We start from the raw sequence: 20,146 nt of genomic DNA, 5'->3' as shown, positions 1-20,146 counted from the left end.
GACAACAAGGACAAGTACAATGACAATGACAACGACAATGACAAGTACAATGACAAAGACAATAACAAGTACAATGACAACAACAATGACAACAAGGACAAGTACAATGACAATGACAACAAGGACAAGTACAATGACAACAACAATGACAAGTACAATGACAACGACAATAACAAGTACAATGACAACAACAATAACAAGGACAATGACAAGGACAAGTACAATGACAACAACAATAACAAGGACAATGACAAGGACAAGTACAATGACAACAACAATAACAAGGACAATGACAAGGACAAGTACAATGACAACAACAATAACAAGGACAATGACAAGGACAATAACAACAACAATGACAATGACAACAACAATAACAAGGACAACAACAATGACAAGGACAAGTACAATGACAACAACAATGACAAGGACAAGTACAATGACAACAACAATGACAAGGACAAGTACAATGACAACAACAATGACAAGGACAAGTACAATGACAACAACAATAACAAGGACAATGACAAGGACAATAACAATAACAACAACAATGACAAGGACAAGGACAATAACAATAACAACAACAATAACAAGGACAATGACAAGGACAATAACAATAACAACAACAATGACAAGGACAATGACAATAACAACAACAATAACAATAACAAGGACAATGACAAGGACAATACCAATAACAACAACAATGACAAGGACAATGACAATAACAACAACAATAACAAGGACAATGACAAGGACAATACCAATAACAACAACAATGACAAGGACAATGACAACAACAATAACAAGGACAACAACAATGACAAGGACAAGAAGAAGAAGAAGAAGAAGAAGAAGAGAATGTTGAGGTGAAGTCACCTGAATGACTTGATCTTCAGAAATGATCTGAATGGCCTCCTGACTTTGTTCCAGAGCTGTGAAGATAGATGTTGCAGCCCTGGTCAGGGAGGAGAAAATACAAGCAATCATTGTTAGGATAATACTAATAATCATCATCATCATCATTGTAATAACAACAATACTAATAATAATAATACTAACAATACTACTACTACTACTAATAATAATAATGATGAAGTTATTGTAATAACCATAACTCTAATAATAATAATTAAAATAATAATAATAATAATTAAGTCATTGTAATAACCATAACTCTGATAATAATGATAAAAATAATAATAACAATAATAATTAAGTCATTGTAATAACCATAACTCTAATAATAATGATGATGAAGTCATTGTAATAAGCATAACTCTAATAATAATGATGAAGACATAGTAATAATAATAATAATAATGATGAAGTCATTGTAATAACCATAACTAATAATAATAATTAAAATAATAATAATAATAATTAAGTCATTGTAATAACCATAACTCTAATAATAATAATAATAACAATAATAATTAAGTCATTGTAATAAACATAACTCTAATAATAATAATGATGAAGTCATTGTAATAAGCATAACTCTAATAATAATGATGAAGACATAGTAATAATAATAATAATAATGATGAAGTCATTGTAATAACCATAACTCTAATAATAATAATTAAAATAATAATAATAATAATTAAGTAATTGTAATAACCATAACTCTAATAATAATAATAATAATAATAATAATAACAATAATAATTAAGTCATTGTAATAAACATAACTCTAATAATAATAATGATGAAGTTATTGTAATAAGCATAACTCTAATAATAATGATGAAGACATAGTAATAATAATAATAATAATAATGATGAAGTCATTGTAATAAGCATAACTCTAATAATAATAATGATGAAGACATAGTAATAAGCATAACTCTAATATTAATAATAATGATGAAGACATAGTAATAATAATAATAATAATAATGATGAAGACATAGTAATAAAAATAATAATAATGAAGACAGTAATAATAATAATAATAATAATGAAGACATAGTAATAATAATACAAATAATAATAGGAATAATAACAATGAAGACATAGTAATAATAATAATAATAATAATAATGAAGACATAATAATAATAATGAAGACATAATAATGATAATAATAATAACAATAATAATGAAGACATAGTAATAATAATAATAATAATAATAATAATGAAGACATAGTAATAATAATAATAATAATAATAATGAAGACATAGTAATAATAATAATAATAATAATGAAGACATAGTGATAATAATAATGATGAAGACATAATAACAATGATCATAATAATAATGACTGACCTGAGTTTAAAGTGTGCCAGCAGCTCTCCATGTTGCAGCTGCAGCAGCTCGTTGTAACAAGTCATCATGTTGGCATTCTCCACATACCTCTAGGGTCATAGGTCACACTACTGTTTACTGCAGGTCACATGATGTAAACATGATGTCATCATATTATTCTCTCACCCTGTTAAAGCCAGCAGTGATCAGAGGCATGATGGACACTTCCTCTCTGTCTGGCCTTCAAAACAACACATCAGCACATCAACCATCAACCATCAACCATCAACATCAACGTTGAGCGTGAACGTTGAGCGTGAACGATGAGCGTGAACGTTGAGTGTGAATGATGAGCGTGGACGTTGAACGATGAGCGTGAACGTTGAGCGTGAACGATGAGCGTGGACGTTGAGCGTGAACGTTGAGTGTGAATGATGAGCGTGGACGTTGAGTGTGAATGATGAGCGTGGACGTTGAGTGTGAATGATGAGCGTGGACGTTGAGCGTGAACGATGAGCGTGGACGTTGAACGATGAGCGTGAACGTTGAGCGTGAACGTTGAGTGTGAATGATGAGCGTGGACGTTGAACGATGAGCGTGGACGTTGAACGATGAGCGTGGACGTTGAACGATGAGCGTGGACGTTGAACGATGAGCGTGGACGTTGAACGATGAGCGTGAACGTTGAACGATGAGCGTGGACGTTGAACGATGAGCGTGGACGTTGAACGATGAGCGTGAACGTTGAGCGTGAACGTTGAGTGTGAATGATGAGCGTGGACGTTGAACGATGAGCGTGAACGTTGAACGATGAGCGTGAACGTTGAACGATGAGCGTGGACGTTGAACGATGAGCGTGAACGTTGAGCGTGAACGTTGAGTGTGAATGATGAGCGTGGACGTTGAGTGTGAACGATGAGCGTGAATGATGAGCGTGGACGTTGAACGTTGACCTACCCCCTGACCACGTGACCTACCCCCTGACTGACGTGACTACTGTAACCTACCTCCTGACTACTGTAACCTACCTCCTGACTGATGTGACCTACCTCCTGATTGATGTGACCTACCTCCTGATTGATGTGACCTACCTCCTGACTGACGTGACTACTGTAACCTACCTCCTGACTAATGTGACCTACCTCCTGACTGATGTGACCTACCTCCTGATTGATGTGACCTACCTCCTGACTAATGTGACTTACCTCCTGATTGATGTGACCTACCTCCTGACTGACGTGACTACTGTAACCTACCTCCTGACTAATGTGACCTACCTCCTGACTGATGTGACCTACCTCCTGATTGATGTGACCTACCTCCTGACTAATGTGACCTACCTCCTGATTGATGTGACCTACCTCCTGACTGATGTGACCTACCTCCTGACTGACGTGACTACTGTAACCTACCTCCTGATTGATGTGACCTACCTCCTGATTGATGTGACCTACCTCCTGATTGATGTGACCTACCTCCTGACTGACGTGACTACTGTAACCTACCTCCTGATTGATGTGACCTACCTCCTGATTGATGTGACCTACCTCCTGATTGATGTGACCTACCTCCTGACTGACGTGACTACTGTAACCTACCTCCTGACTAATGTGACCTACCTCCTGACTGATGTGACCTACCTCCTGACTGATGTGACTTACCTCCTGACTGATGTGACCTACCTCCTGACTGATGTGACCTACCTCCTGACTGATGTGACCTACCTCCTGACTAATGTGACTTACCTCCTGACTAATGTGACCTACCTCCTGATTGATGTGACCTACCTCCTGATTGATGTGACCTACCTCCTGATTGATGTGACCTACCTCCTGACTGACGTGACTACTGTAACCTACCTCCTGACTAATGTGACTTACCTCCTGATTGATGTGACCTACCTCCTGATTGATGTGACCTACCTCCTGACTGACGTGACTACTGTAACCTACCTCCTGATTGATGTGACCTACCTCCTGATTGATGTGACCTACCTCCTGATTGATGTGACCTACCTCCTGACTGACGTGACTACTGTAACCTACCTCCTGACTAATGTGACCTACCTCCTGACTGATGTGACCTACCTCCTGACTGATGTGACTTACCTCCTGACTGATGTGACCTACCTCCTGACTGATGTGACCTACCTCCTGACTGATGTGACCTACCTCCTGACTAATGTGACTTACCTCCTGACTAATGTGACCTACCTCCTGACTAATGTGACCTACCTCCTGACTAATGTGACCTACCTCCTGACTGATGTGACCTACCTCCTGACTAATGTGACTTACCTCCTGACTGATGTGACCTACCTCCTGACTGATGTGACCTACCTCCTGACTAATGTGACTTACCTCCTGACTAATGTGACCTACCTCCTGACTGATGTGACCTACCTCCTGACTAATGTGACTTACCTCCTGACTAATGTGACCTACCTCCTGACTGATGTGACCTACCTCCTGACTAATGTGACTTACCTCCTGACTAATGTGACCTACCTCCTGACTGATGTGACCTACCTCCTGACTAATGTGACTTACCTCCTGACTGATGTGACCTACCTCCTGACTGATGTGACCTACCTCCTGACTAATGTGACTTACCTCCTGACTAATGTGACCTACCTCCTGACTGATGTGACCTACCTCCTGACTAATGTGACTTACCTCCTGACTGATGTGACCTACCTCCTGACTAATGTGACCTACCTCCTGACTAATGTGACCTACCTCCTGACTAATGTGACTTACCTCCTGACTAATGTGACCTACCTCCTGACTGATGTGACTTACCTCCTGATTGATGTGACCTACCTCCTGACTGATGTGACCTACCTCCTGACTAATGTGACTTACCTCCTGACTAATGTGACCTACCTCCTGACTGATGTGACCTACCTCCTGACTGATGTGACCTACCTCCTGACTGATGTGACCTACCTCCTGACTGATGTGACCTACCTCCTGACTAATGTGACTTACCTCCTGATTGATGTGACCTACCTCCTGATTGATGTGACCTACCTCCTGACTGACGTGACTACTGTAACCTACCTCCTGATTGATGTGACCTACCTCCTGATTGATGTGACCTACCTCCTGATTGATGTGACCTACCTCCTGACTGACGTGACTACTGTAACCTACCTCCTGACTAATGTGACCTACCTCCTGACTGATGTGACCTACCTCCTGATTGATGTGACCTACCTCCTGACTAATGTGACTTACCTCCTGATTGATGTGACCTACCTCCTGACTGACGTGACTACTGTAACCTACCTCCTGACTAATGTGACCTACCTCCTGACTGATGTGACCTACCTCCTGACTAATGTGACTTACCTCCTGACTGATGTGACCTACCTCCTGACTGATGTGACCTACCTCCTGACTAATGTGACTTACCTCCTGACTAATGTGACCTACCTCCTGACTGATGTGACCTACCTCCTGACTAATGTGACTTACCTCCTGACTAATGTGACCTACCTCCTGACTGATGTGACCTACCTCCTGACTAATGTGACTTACCTCCTGACTAATGTGACCTACCTCCTGACTGATGTGACCTACCTCCTGACTGATGTGACCTACCTCCTGACTAATGTGACTTACCTCCTGACTGATGTGACCTACCTCCTGACTAATGTGACCTACCTCCTGACTAATGTGACCTACCTCCTGACTAATGTGACTTACCTCCTGACTAATGTGACCTACCTCCTGACTGATGTGACTTACCTCCTGATTGATGTGACCTACCTCCTGACTGATGTGACCTACCTCCTGACTAATGTGACTTACCTCCTGACTAATGTGACCTACCTCCTGACTGATGTGACCTACCTCCTGACTGATGTGACCTACCTCCTGACTGATGTGACCTACCTCCTGACTGATGTGACCTACCTCCTGACTAATGTGACTTACCTCCTGATTGATGTGACCTACCTCCTGATTGATGTGACCTACCTCCTGACTGACGTGACTACTGTAACCTACCTCCTGACTAATGTGACCTACCTCCTGACTGATGTGACCTACCTCCTGATTGATGTGACCTACCTCCTGACTAATGTGACTTACCTCCTGATTGATGTGACCTACCTCCTGACTGACGTGACTACTGTAACCTACCTCCTGACTAATGTGACCTACCTCCTGATTGATGTGACCTACCTCCTGACTGACGTGACTACTGTAACCTACCTCCTGATTGATGTGACCTACCTCCTGATTGATGTGACCTACCTCCTGATTGATGTGACCTACCTCCTGACTGATGTGACCTACCTCCTGATTGATGTGACCTACCTCCTGATTGATGTGACCTACCTCCTGATTGATGTGACCTACCTCCTGATTGATGTGACCTACCTCCTGACTGATGTGACCTACCTCCTGACTGACGTGACTACTGTAACCTACCTCCTGACTAATGTGACCTACCTCCTGACTGATGTGACCTACCTCCTGACTAATGTGACTTACCTCCTGACTGATGTGACCTACCTCCTGACTGATGTGACCTACCTCCTGACTAATGTGACTTACCTCCTGACTAATGTGACCTACCTCCTGACTGATGTGACCTACCTCCTGACTAATGTGACTTACCTCCTGACTAATGTGACCTACCTCCTGACTGATGTGACCTACCTCCTGACTAATGTGACTTACCTCCTGACTAATGTGACCTACCTCCTGACTGATGTGACCTACCTCCTGACTGATGTGACCTACCTCCTGACTGATGTGACCTACCTCCTGACTAATGTGACTTACCTCCTGACTGATGTGACCTACTTCCTGACTAATGTGACCTACCTCCTGACTAATGTGACCTACCTCCTGACTAATGTGACTTACCTCCTGACTAATGTGACCTACCTCCTGACTGATGTGACCTACCTCCTGACTGATGTGACTTACCTCCTGATTGATGTGACCTACCTCCTGACTGATGTGACCTACCTCCTGACTAATGTGACTTACCTCCTGACTAATGTGACCTACCTCCTGACTAATGTGACTTACCTCCTGACTAATGTGACCTACCTCCTGACTAATGTGACCTACCTCCTGACTAATGTGACCTACCCCCTGACTAATGTGACTTACCTCCTGACTAATGTGACCTACCTCCTGACTAATGTGACTTACCTCCTGACTAATGTGACCTACCTCCTGACTAATGTGACTTACCTCCTGACTAATGTGACCTACCTCCTGACTAATGTGACCTACCTCCTGACTAATGTGACTTACCTCCTGACTAATGTGACTTACCTCCTAACTGTGACCTACCTCCTGACTAATGTGACTTACCTCCTGACTAATGTGACTTACCTCCTGACTACGGCCACCATCACAGTGTTTTCTGCACAGCTGAGTGCTCTCATGGACCTGCACATAAACACATAGAGAAGACAGGGCATCACATCAAAGGCTTTGCTCTTTTTCACACTCCCAATGTACCACACAGATCCAACGCTGGTCCAGGACCGCTCACCTGCCTGTGGTGAGAGTCCAGGACCGCACACCCGCCCGTGGTGAGAGTCCAGGACCACTCACCTGCCTGTGGTGAGAGTCCAGGACCGCTCACCTGCCTGTGGTGAGAGTCCAGGACCGCTCACCTGCCTGTGGTGAGAGTCCAGGATTGCTCACCCGCACGTGGTGAGAGTCCAGGACCGCTCACCTGCCCGTGGTGAGAGTCCAGGACCGCTCACCTGCCTGTGGTGAGAGTCCAGGACCGCTCACCTGCCTGTGGTGAGAGTCCAGGACCGCACACCCGCCCGTGGTGAGAGTCCAGGATTGCTCACCCGCACATGGTGAGAGTCCAGGACCGCTCACCTGCCCGTGGTGAGAGTCCAGGACCGCTCACCTGCCTGTGGTGAGAGTCCAGGACCGCACACCCGCCCGTGGTGAGAGTCCAGGATTGCTCACCTGCACGTGGTGAGAGTCCAGGACCGCTCACCTGCCCGTGGTGAGAGTCCAGGACCGCTCACCTGCCCGTGGTGAGAGTCCAGGATTGCTCACCCGCACGTGGTGAGAGTCCAGGACCGCTCACCTGCCCGTGGTGAGAGTCCAGGACCGCTCACCCGCCCGTGGTGAGAGTCCAGGATTGCTCACCCGCCCGTGGTGAGAGTCCAGGACCGCTCACCCGCCCGTGGTGAGAGTCCAGGATTGCTCACCCGCACGTGGTGAGAGTCCAGGACCGCTCACCTGCCTGTGGTGAGAGTCCAGGACCGCTCACCTGCCCGTGGTGAGAGTCCAGGATTGCTCACCCGCACGTGGTGAGAGTCCAGGACCGCTCACCCGCCCGTGGTGAGAGTCCAGGACCGCTCACCTGCCCGTGGTGAGAGTCCAGGACCGCTCACCCGCCCGTGGTGAGAGTCCAGGATTGCTCACCCGCCCGTGGTGAGAGTCCAGGACCGCTCACCCGCCCTTGGTGAGAGTCCAGGATTGCTCACCCGCACGTGGTGAGAGTCCAGGACCGCTCACCCGCCCTTGGTGAGAGTCAAGGATTGCTCACCCGCACGTGATGAGAGTCCAGGACCGCTCACCCGCCCGTGGTGAGAGTCCAGGACCGCTCACCCGCTAACAGGTTTACAGGTGTTTGTGTTAATATTATTAACTTACAATAGCATTCATTTTGTATTGTTTCACTTTCACTAATAAATTCAGCAAAGTGGAGTTATTGAGTCTGTTTAGCTGAGTGGAGAGCTAGCTTGCGCAGCTAGTAGGTCCATGACCATGACCTCTGTTTTGTTTGATCAGCCGTTTTACTGCCGTGTTACAGACACCGTTTGGGAACAATGAAGGTATGTAAATAAACATTTACAGAATATTTTGTACCATCTGCGGCTATGTTAAAATATTTATTCCTTCTAAAATATTGTGGGTGTGGCTTAATTACCAGCGTGCTGTTTAGCCCGAGAAGTACGGTAGATTACGAACTTTTTTATCTGAACCCTCTTTTACATTCTGTCTTCCTCCTGAAGTGTAAATGTTTAGTGCCAAATGTCCCCTGCAGAGGACAAGGATCCATGGCGAGGTCCTACCGGCACAGTGCTTCAGCGTCAAAGTGTCTGGAATGTCGGTGGTCGATGAGGACGAGGTGGTGGTGTTTTTGGGCGAAGCACTGGAGGGCGGACTCGGGCGTGCGTGCCAGGCTGCAGCTGTAGTTGGCTCGCTCACACGCCCAGCAGAAGGCGCTGCTCTGACTGTCCTCTTTGGCAAAAACTAAAAGTACCTGCAAGAGAGAGAAGACACCACTCAGCCCAGAGAAGACACCACTCAGCCCAGAGAAGACACCACTCAGCCAAGAGAAGACACCACTCAGCCAAGAGAAGACACCACTCAGCCAAGAGAAGACACCACTCAGCCAAGAGAAGACACCACTCAGCCAAGAGAAGACACCACTCAGCCCAGAGAAGACACCACTCAGCCAAGAGAAGACACCACTCAGCCAAGAGAAGACACCACTCAGCCAAGAGAAGACACCACTCAGCCAAGAGAAGACACCACTCAGCCAAGAGAAGACACCACTCAGCCAAGAGAAGACACCACTCAGCCCAGAGAAGACACCACTCAGCCCAGAGAAGACACCACTCAGCCAAGAGAAGACACCACTCAGCCAAGAGAAGACACCACTCAGCCAAGAGAAGACACCACTCAGCCAAGAGAAGACACCACTCAGCCAAGAGAAGACACCACTCAGCCAAGAGAAGACACCACTCAGCCAAGAGAAGACACCACTCAGCCCAGAGAAGACACCACTCAGCCAAGAGAAGACACCACTCAGCCAAGAGAAGACACCACTCAGCCCAGAGAAGACACCACTCAGCCAAGAGAAGACACCACTCAGCCAAGAGAAGACACCACTCAGCCAAGAGAAGACACCACTCAGCCCAGAGAAGACACCACTCAGCCCAGAGAAGACACCACTCAGCCAAGAGAAGACACCACTCAGCCCAGAGAAGACACCACTCAGCCAAGAGAAGACATCACTCAGCCCAGAGAAGACACCACTCAGCCCAGAGAAGACACCACTCAGCCCAGAGAAGACACCACTCAGCCCAGAGAAGACACCACTCAGCCAAGAGAAGACACCACTCAGCCAAGAGAAGACACCACTCAGCCAAGAGAAGACACCACTCAGCCAAGAGAAGACACCACTCAGCCAAGAGAAGACACCACTCAGCCAAGAGAAGACACCACTCAGCCAAGAGAAGACACCACTCAGCCAAGAGAAGACACCACTCAGCCAAGAGAAGACACCACTCAGCCAAGAGAAGACACCACTCAGCCCAGAGAAGACACCACTCAGCCAAGAGAAGACACCACTCAGCCAAGAGAAGACACCACTCAGCCAAGAGAAGACACCACTCAGCCAAGAGAAGACACCACTCAGCCAAGAGAAGACACCACTCAGCCAAGAGAAGACACCACTCAGCCAAGAGAAGACACCACTCAGCCAAGAGAAGACACCACTCAGCCAAGAGAAGACACCACTCAGCCAAGAGAAGACACCACTCAGCCCAGAGAAGACACCACTCAGCCCAGAGAAGACACCACTCAGCCCAGAGAAGACACCACTCAGCCAAGAGAAGACACCACTCAGCCAAGAGAAGACACCACTCAGCCAAGAGAAGACACCACTCAGCCAAGAGAAGACACCACTCAGCCAAGAGAAGACACCACTCAGCCCAGAGAAGACACCACTCAGCCAAGAGAAGACACCACTCAGCCAAGAGAAGACACCACTCAGCTGACTATCTGTGTGGGTTAGTGCTGGTATTCAGTCAGGTGACTTCTTCCAGGAAGTGGTGGTCAACCAAGACAAGATGGATGTTGTGCAACTATCTCCATTTGAACAACATATTCCATTTTAAAGAACAACAAAGATCTATACTCTGTACTTGTTGGCCCTCAGGAGCCTCCGTAGCTTACTTCCTTAGCAAGACATGGCTAATGCTAACGCTAAAGAGATCGGTCACATCTAGTCTTAGACTTAGATTGGTCACATCTAGTCTTAGACTTAGATTGGTCACATCTAGTCTTAGACTTAGATTGGTCACATCTAGTCTTAGACTTAGATTGGTCACATCTAGTCCTAGACTTAGATTGGTCACATCTAGTCTTAGACTTAGATTGGTCACATCTAGTCCTAGACTTAGATTGGTCACATCTAGTCCTAGACTTAGATTGGTCACATCTAGTCCTAGACTTAGATTGGTCACATCTAGTCTTAGACTTAGATTGGTCACATCTAGTCTTAGACTTAGATTGGTCACATCTAGTCTTAGACTTAGATTGGTCACATCTAGTCTTAGACTTAGATTGGTCACATCTAGTCCTAGACTTAGATTGGTCACATCTAGTCCTAGACTTAGATTGGTCACATCTAGTCTTAGACTTAGATTGGTCACATCTAGTCTTAGACTTAGATTGGTCACATCTAGTCTTAGACTTAGATTGGTCACATCTAGTCTTAGACTTAGATTGGTCACATCTAGTCTTAGACTTAGATTGGTCTCATCTAGTCTTAGACAGACTTAGATTGGTCACATCTAGTCTTAGACTTAGATTGTCTCATCTAGTCTTAGACAGACTTAGATTGGTCACATCTAGTCTTAGACTTACATTGGTCACATCTAGTCTTAGACTTAGATTGGTCACATCTAGTCCTCGACTTAGATTGGTCACATCTAGTCTTAGACTTAGATTGGTCACATCTAGTCTTAGACTGGTCACAACTAGTCTTAGCCTTAGATTGGTCACATCTAGTCTTAGCCTTAGATTGGTCACATCTAGTCTTAGACTTAGATTGGTCACATCTAGTCCTAGACTTAGATTGTCACATCTAGTCTTAGACTTAGTTTGGTCACATCTAGTTCTAGACTTAGATTGGTCACATCTAGTCTTAGACTTAGATTGGTCACATCTAGTCTTAGACTGGTCACAACTAGTCTTAGACTTAGACTGGTCACAGCTAGTCTTAGCCTTAGATTGGTCACATCTAGTCTTAGCCTTAGATTGGTCAGATCTAGTCTTAGCCTTAGATTGGTCACATCTAGTCCTCGACTTAGATTGGTCACATCTAGTCTTAGACTTAGATTGGTCACATCTAGTCCTAGACTTAGATTGGTCACATCTAGTCTTAGACTTAGATTGGTCACATCTAGTCTTAGACTTAGATTGGTCACATCTAGTCTTAGACTTAGATTGGTCACATCTAGTCTTAGACTTAGATTGGTCACATCTAGTCTTAGACTTAGATTGGTCACATCTAGTCTTAGACTTAGATTGGTCACATCTAGTCTTAGACTTAGATTGGTCACATCTAGTCTTAGACTTAGATTGGTCACATCTAGTCTTAGACTTAGATTGGTCTCATCTAGTCTTAGACAGACTTAGATTGGTCACATCTAGTCTTAGACTTACATTGGTCACATCTAGTCTTAGACTTACATTGGTCACATCTAGTCTTAGACTTAGATTGGTCACATCTAGTCTTAGACTTACAATGGTCACATCTAGTCTTAGACTTAGATTGGTCACATCTAGTCTTAGACTTAGATTGGTCACATCTAGTCTTAGACTTAGATTGGTCACATCTAGTCTTAGACTGGTCACAACTAGTCTTAGACTTAGACTGGTCACAACTAGTCTTAGCCTTAGATTGGTCACATCTAGCCTTAGCCTTAGATTGGTCACATCTAGTCTTAGACTTAGATTGGTCACATCTAGTCCTAGACTTAGATTGGTCACATCCAGTCCTAGACTTAGATTGGTCACATCTAGTCTTAGACTTAGATTGGTCACATCTAGTCTTAGACTGGTCACAACTAGTCTTAGACTTAGACTGGTCACAACTAGTCTTAGCCTTAGATTGGTCACATCTAGTCTTAGCCTTAGATTGGTCACATCTAGTCTTAGACTTAGATTGGTCACATCTAGTCCTAGACTTAGATTGGTCACATCTAGTCCTAGACTTAGATTGGTCACATCTAGTCTTAGACTTAGATTGGTCACATCTAGTCCTAGACTTAGATTGGTCACATCTAGTCTTAGACTTAGATTGGTCACATCTAGTCCTAGACTTAGATTGGTCACATCTAGTCCTAGACTTCGATTGGCCACAACTAGTCTTAGACTTAGATTGGTCACAACTAGTCTTAGCCTTAGATTGGTCACATCTAGTCTTAGACTTAGATTGGCCACATCTAGTCTTAGACTTAGATTGGTCACATCTAGTCTTAGACTTAGATTGGTCACATCTAGTCTTAGACTTAGATTGGTCTCATCTAGTCTTAGACTTAGATTGGTCTCATCTAGTCTTAGACAGACTTAGATTGGTCACATCTAGTCTTAAACTTAGATTGGTCACATCTAGTCTTAGACTTAGATTGGTCACATCTAGTCCTAGACTTAGATTGGTCACATCTAGTCTTAGACTTAGATTGGTCACATCTAGTCTTAGACTTAGATTGGTCACATCTAGTCTTAGACTTAGATTGGTCACATCTAGTCTTAGACTTAGATTGGTCACATCTAGTCTTAGACTTAGATTGGTCACATCTAGTCTTAGACTTTGATTGGTCACATCTAGTCTTAGACTTAGATTGGTCTCATCTAGTCTTAGACAGACTTAGATTGGTCACATCTAGTCTTAGACTTAGATTGGTCACATCTAGTCTTAGACTTAGATTGGTCACATCTAGTCCTAGACTTAGATTGGTCACATCTAGTCTTAGACTTAGATTGGTCACATCTAGTCCTAGACTTAGATTGGTCACATCTAGTCTTAGACTTAGATTGGTCACATCTAGTCTTAGACTTAGATTGGTCACATCTAGTCTTAGACTTAGATTGGTCACATCTAGTCTTAGACTTAGATTGGTCACATCTAGTCTTAGACTTAGATTGGTCACATCTAGTCCTAGACTTAGATTGGTCACATCTAGTCCTAGACTTAGATTGGTCACATCTAGTCTTAGACTTAGATTGGTCACATCTAGTCTTAGACTTAGATTGGTCACATCTAGTCCTAGACTTAGATTGGTCACATCTAGTTTTAGACTTAGATTGGTCACATCTAGTCCTAGACTTAGATTGGTCACATCTAGTCTTAGACTTAGATTGGTCACATCTAGTCTTAGACTTAGATTGGTCACATCTAGTCTTAGACTTTGATTGGTCACATCTAGTCTTAGACTTAGATTGGTCTCATCTAGTCTTAGACAGACTTAGATTGGTCACATCTAGTCTTAGACTTAGATTGGTCACATCTAGTCTTAGACTTAGATTGGTCACATCTAGTCCTAGACTTAGATTGGTCACATCTAGTCTTAGACTTAGATTGGTCACATCTAGTCCTAGACTTAGATTGGTCACATCTAGTCTTAGACTTAGATTGGTCACATCTAGTCTTAGACTTAGATTGGTCACATCTAGTCTTAGACTTAGATTGGTCACATCTAGTCTTAGACTTAGATTGGTCACATCTAGTCCTAGACTTAGATTGGTCACATCTAGTCCTAGACTTAGATTGGTCACATCTAGTCCTAGACTTAGATTGGTCACATCTAGTCCTAGACTTAGATTGGTCACATCTAGTCCTAGACTTAGATTGGTCACATCTAGTCTTAGACTTAGATTGGTCACATCTAGTCTTAGACTTAGATTGGTCACATCTAGTCCTAGACTTAGATTGGTCACATCTAGTTTTAGACTTAGATTGGTCACATCTAGTCCTAGACTTAGATTGGTCACATCTAGTCTTAGACTTAGATTGGTCACATCTAGTCTTAGACTTAGATTGGTCACATCTAGTCTTAGACTTAGATTGGTCACATCTAGTCCTAGTCTTAGATTGGTCACATCTAGTCTTAGACTAATATATGATGATATGATGATACATGTGTATAAATATGACAATATGATGATACATGTATATAAATATGATGATATGATGATACATGTGTATAAATATGGTAATATGATGATACATAAATATGATAATATGATATCACACACCTGAAGTGAGTCTTGAAGTAACTTCATTGGTCCAAACTGCACCTGTGTCAACATGCTCTGAAACACAACAAGTACACACATTAGTACTTCAAAGTATTTGACATACACTGTAGCAATACATAAAAGTATTTTAAATACACTATTTCACCCATAATACATTCATAAAAGAAGCAAACTTCATGAATGTTTTTTGTGAGCAACAAGTATGTGCTCCAATCACTACATCACAACAACAACAAGTATGTGCTCCAATCACTACATCACAACAACAACAAGTATGTGCTCCAATCACTACATCACAACAACAACAAGTATGTGCTCCAATCACTACATCACAACAACAACAAGTATGTGCTCCAATCACTACATCACAACAACAACAAGTATGTGCTCCAATCACTACATCACAACAACAACAAGTATGTGCTCCAATCACTACATCACTAACAACAACAAGTATGTGCTCCAATCACTACATCACAACAACAACAAGTATGTGCTCCAATCACTACATCACAACAACAACAAGTATGTGCTCCAATCACTACATCACAACAACAAGTATGTGCTCCAATCACTACATCACAACAACAACAAGTATGTGCTCCAATCACTACATCACTAACAACAAGTATGTGCTCCAATCACTACATCACTAACAACAACAAGTATGTGCTCCAATCACTACATCACAACAACAACAAGTATGTTCTCCAATCACTACATCACAACAACAACAAGTATGTTCTCCAATCACTACATCACAACAACAACAAGTATGTGCTCCAATCACTACATCACAACAACAAGTATGTGCTCCAATCACTACATCACTAACAACAACAAGTATGTGCTCCAATCACTACATCACAACAACAACAAGTATGTGCTCCAATCACTACATCACAACAACAACAAGTATGTGCTCCAATCACTACATCACTAACAACAACAAGTATGTGCTCCAATCACTACATCACTAACAACAACAAGTATGTGCTCCAATCACTACATCACAACAACAACAAGTATGTGCTCCAATCACTACATCACAACAACAACAAGTATGTGCTCCAATCACTACATCACAACAACAACAAGTATGTGCTCCAATCACTACATCACAACAACAACAAGTATGTGCTCCAATCACTACATCACAACAACAACAAGTATGTGCTCCAATCACTACATCACAACAACAACAAGTATGTGCTCCAATCACTACATCACAACAACAACAAGTATGTGCTCCAATCACTACATCACAACAACAACAAGTATGTGCTCCAATCACTACATCACTAACAACAACAAGTATGTGCTCCAATCACTACATCACAACAACAACAAGTATGTGCTCCAATCACTACATCACTAACAACAACAAGTATGTGCTCCAATCACTACATCACTAACAACAACAAGTATGTGCTCCAATCACTACATCACAACAACAACAAGTATGTGCTCCAATCACTACATCACAACAACAACAAGTATGTGCTCCAATCACTACATCACAACAACAACAAGTATGTGCTCCAATCACTACATCACAACAACAACAAGTATGTGCTCCAATCACTACATCACAACAACAACAAGTATGTGCTCCAATCACTACATCACAACAACAACAAGTATGTGCTCCAATCACTACATCACAACAACAACAAGTATGTGCTCCAATCACTACATCACAACAACAACAAGTATGTGCTCCAATCACTACATCACAACAACAACAAGTATGTGCTCCAATCACTACATCACAACAACAACAAGTATGTGCTCCAATCACTACATCACTAACAACAACAAGTATGTGCTCCAATCACTACATCACTAACAACAACAAGTATGTGCTCCAATCACTACATCACAACAACAACAAGTATGTGCTCCAATCACTACATCACAACAACAACAAGTATGTGCTCCAATCACTACATCACAACAACAACAAGTATGTGCTCCAATCACTACATCACAACAACAACAAGTATGTGCTCCAATCACTACATCACAACAACAACAAGTATGTGCTCCAATCACTACATCACAACAACAACAAGTATGTGCTCCAATCACTACATCACAACAACAACAAGTATGTGCTCCAATCACTACATCACAACAACAACAAGTATGTGCTCCAATCACTACATCACAACAACAACAAGTATGTGCTCCAATCACTACATCACAACAACAACAAGTATGTGCTCCAATCACTACATCACAACAACAACAAGTATGTGCTCCAATCACTACATCACAACAACAACAAGTATGTGCTCCAATCACTACATCACTAACAACAACAAGTATGTGCTCCAATCACTACATCACTAACAACAACAAGTATGTGCTCCAATCACTACATCACAACAACAACAAGTATGTGCTCCAATCACTACATCACAACAACAACAAGTATGTGCTCCAATCACTACATCACAACAACAACAAGTATGTGCTCCAATCACTACATCACAACAACAACAAGTATGTGCTCCAATCACTACATCACAACAACAACAAGTATGTGCTCCAATCACTACATCACAACAACAACAAGTATGTGCTCCAATCACTACATCACAACAACAACAAGTATGTGCTCCAATCACTACATCACAACAACAACAAGTATGTGCTCCAATCACTACATCACAACAACAACAAGTATGTGCTCCAATCACTACATCACAACAACAACAAGTATGTGCTCCAATCACTACATCACAACAACAACAAGTATGTGCTCCAATCACTACATCACTAACAACAACAAGTATGTGCTCCAATCACTACATCACTAACAACAACAAGTATGTGCTCCAATCACTACATCACAACAACAACAAGTATGTGCTCCAATCACTACATCACAACAACAACAAGTATGTGCTCCAATCACTACATCACAACAACAACAAGTATGTGCTCCAATCACTACATCACAACAACAACAAGTATGTGCTCCAATCACTACATCACAACAACAACAAGTATGTGCTCCAATCACTACATCACAACAACAACAAGTATGTGCTCCAATCACTACATCACTAACAAATAAGAGTTGTAGAAATGATTGTAAAGTCAAGACAGCCATGACATGATGTTCTTTACAAGACCACCACTGTATAGTGTATACTAACATGTATATACACTATATGAATACTAACATGTATACATAGTGTATTCTACCATGTATATATGTGTACTACCATGTATATATGTATATTACCATGTGTACTACCATGTATATATGTATATTACCATGTATACTACCATGTATATATGTATACTACCATGTATATATGTATACTACCATGTATACTACCATGTATATATGTATATTACCATGTATACTACCATGTATATATGTATATTACCATGTATACTACCATGTATATATGTATATTACCATGTATATATGTATACTACCATGTATATATGTCTATTACCATGTATACTACCATGTATATATGTATATTAACATGTATACTACCATGTATATATGTATATTACCATGTATACTACCATGTATATATGTATACTACCATGTATATATATAGTGTATTGTACGATATAACTTTAGCATGTGGGCTGCAGCTAATATAACAATATCATTGTTAATATGATACATATATAGTGTAGTACCACATCAGTGTGTATCGTATGATATCATTTTAATATCTGTGTGTGTGTTAGGTTTTGTATAGGATATGAAGGTGTTAAGTTTTGTAAATGAAGGTGTTAGAATATTCCAGCGGCCAATGGAAAAACAAGAACTGCAGGTGGCCCTAGGGCCGGACTGTGGACCTCCCTGCCAGGTGGAACAAGAGTCAGAAGAGTGGAGCACTTTCTCCAACGTTCACCTTCAAGATATTTCTGTCCTGATCCAGATTACTGGGAAATCCCCCTAAGACCTGGACAACCCTAAGACCTGGACAATCCTAAGCCATGCGAGGCCCGGGAGCAGCAGCCCCTTCCTGAGACGTACTCTGCTACACCCGCTCTATAGGCCCCTGTCGGCCCCTATGGGCCTCTGTCGGCCCCTATGGACCCCTGTCGGCCCCTATGGACCCCTGTCGGCCCCTATGGGCCTCTGTCGGCCCCTATGGACCCCTGTCGGCCCCTATGGGCCCCTGTCGGCCCCTATGGGCCTCTGTCGGCCCCTATGGACCCCTGTCGGCCCCTATGGGCCTCTGTCGGCCCCTATGGACCCCTGTCGGCCCCTATGGACCCCTGTCGGCCCCTATGGACCCCTGTCGGCCCCTATGGGCCTCTGTCGGCCCCTATGGACCCCTGTCGGCCCCTATGGGCCTCTGTCGGCCCCTATGGGCCTCTGTCGGCCCCTATGGACCCCTGTCGGCCCCTATGGACCCCTGTCGGCCCCTATGGGCCTCTGTCGGCCCCTATGGACCCCTGTCGGCCCCTATGGGCCCCTGTCGGCCCCTATGGGCCTCTGTCGGCCCCTATGGACCCCTGTCGGCCCCTATGGGCCTCTGTCGGCCCCTATGGACCCCTGTCGGCCCCTATGGACCCCTGTCGGCCCCTATGGACCCCTGTCGGCCCCTATGGACCCCTGTCGGCCCCTATGGGCCTCTGTCGGCCCCTATGGACCCCTGTCGGCCCCTATGGACCCCTGTCGGCCCCTATGGACCCCTGTCGGCCCCTATGGACCTCTGTCGGCCCCCAGCATCACTGAGTCCAACTTGTGAGGAGACCTCCTTCATCAGACAAATTCAGCTGAGAGCAGACTTCCTCTGAAAGAGTTCCACCTGCAGTCGCTTCTCTCCAAGTCTCGCTACAAGTG

The 20,146-nt window shown here is 43.4% G+C and overlaps 1 protein-coding gene across 1 annotated transcript in view; it reads right to left on the bottom strand.

Annotated features, from left to right (window-relative positions):
* LOC133642505 (high affinity cAMP-specific and IBMX-insensitive 3',5'-cyclic phosphodiesterase 8A-like) overlaps nt 1-20,146 on the bottom strand; it is a 58,920-nt gene that overhangs the window by 20,169 nt on the left and 18,605 nt on the right. Inside the window, exons 2-7 of the mRNA XM_062036730.1 lie at nt 15,313-15,369; nt 9,333-9,523; nt 7,618-7,674; nt 2,444-2,498; nt 2,279-2,367; nt 883-961 (exon numbers count right to left, since the gene is read on the bottom strand). Coding sequence (XP_061892714.1) covers nt 883-961; nt 2,279-2,367; nt 2,444-2,498; nt 7,618-7,674; nt 9,333-9,523; nt 15,313-15,369 — 528 coding nt within the window. The remainder of the gene's footprint in view (nt 1-882; nt 962-2,278; nt 2,368-2,443; nt 2,499-7,617; nt 7,675-9,332; nt 9,524-15,312; nt 15,370-20,146) is intronic.

This window comes from Entelurus aequoreus, linkage group LG02 (genome assembly GCF_033978785.1).
Source record: "Entelurus aequoreus isolate RoL-2023_Sb linkage group LG02, RoL_Eaeq_v1.1, whole genome shotgun sequence".
NCBI lineage: Eukaryota > Metazoa > Chordata > Actinopteri > Syngnathiformes > Syngnathidae > Entelurus > Entelurus aequoreus.
Note: the sequence above shows the minus strand (reverse complement) of the source record. Positions and strands in the feature narration are given on the sequence as shown.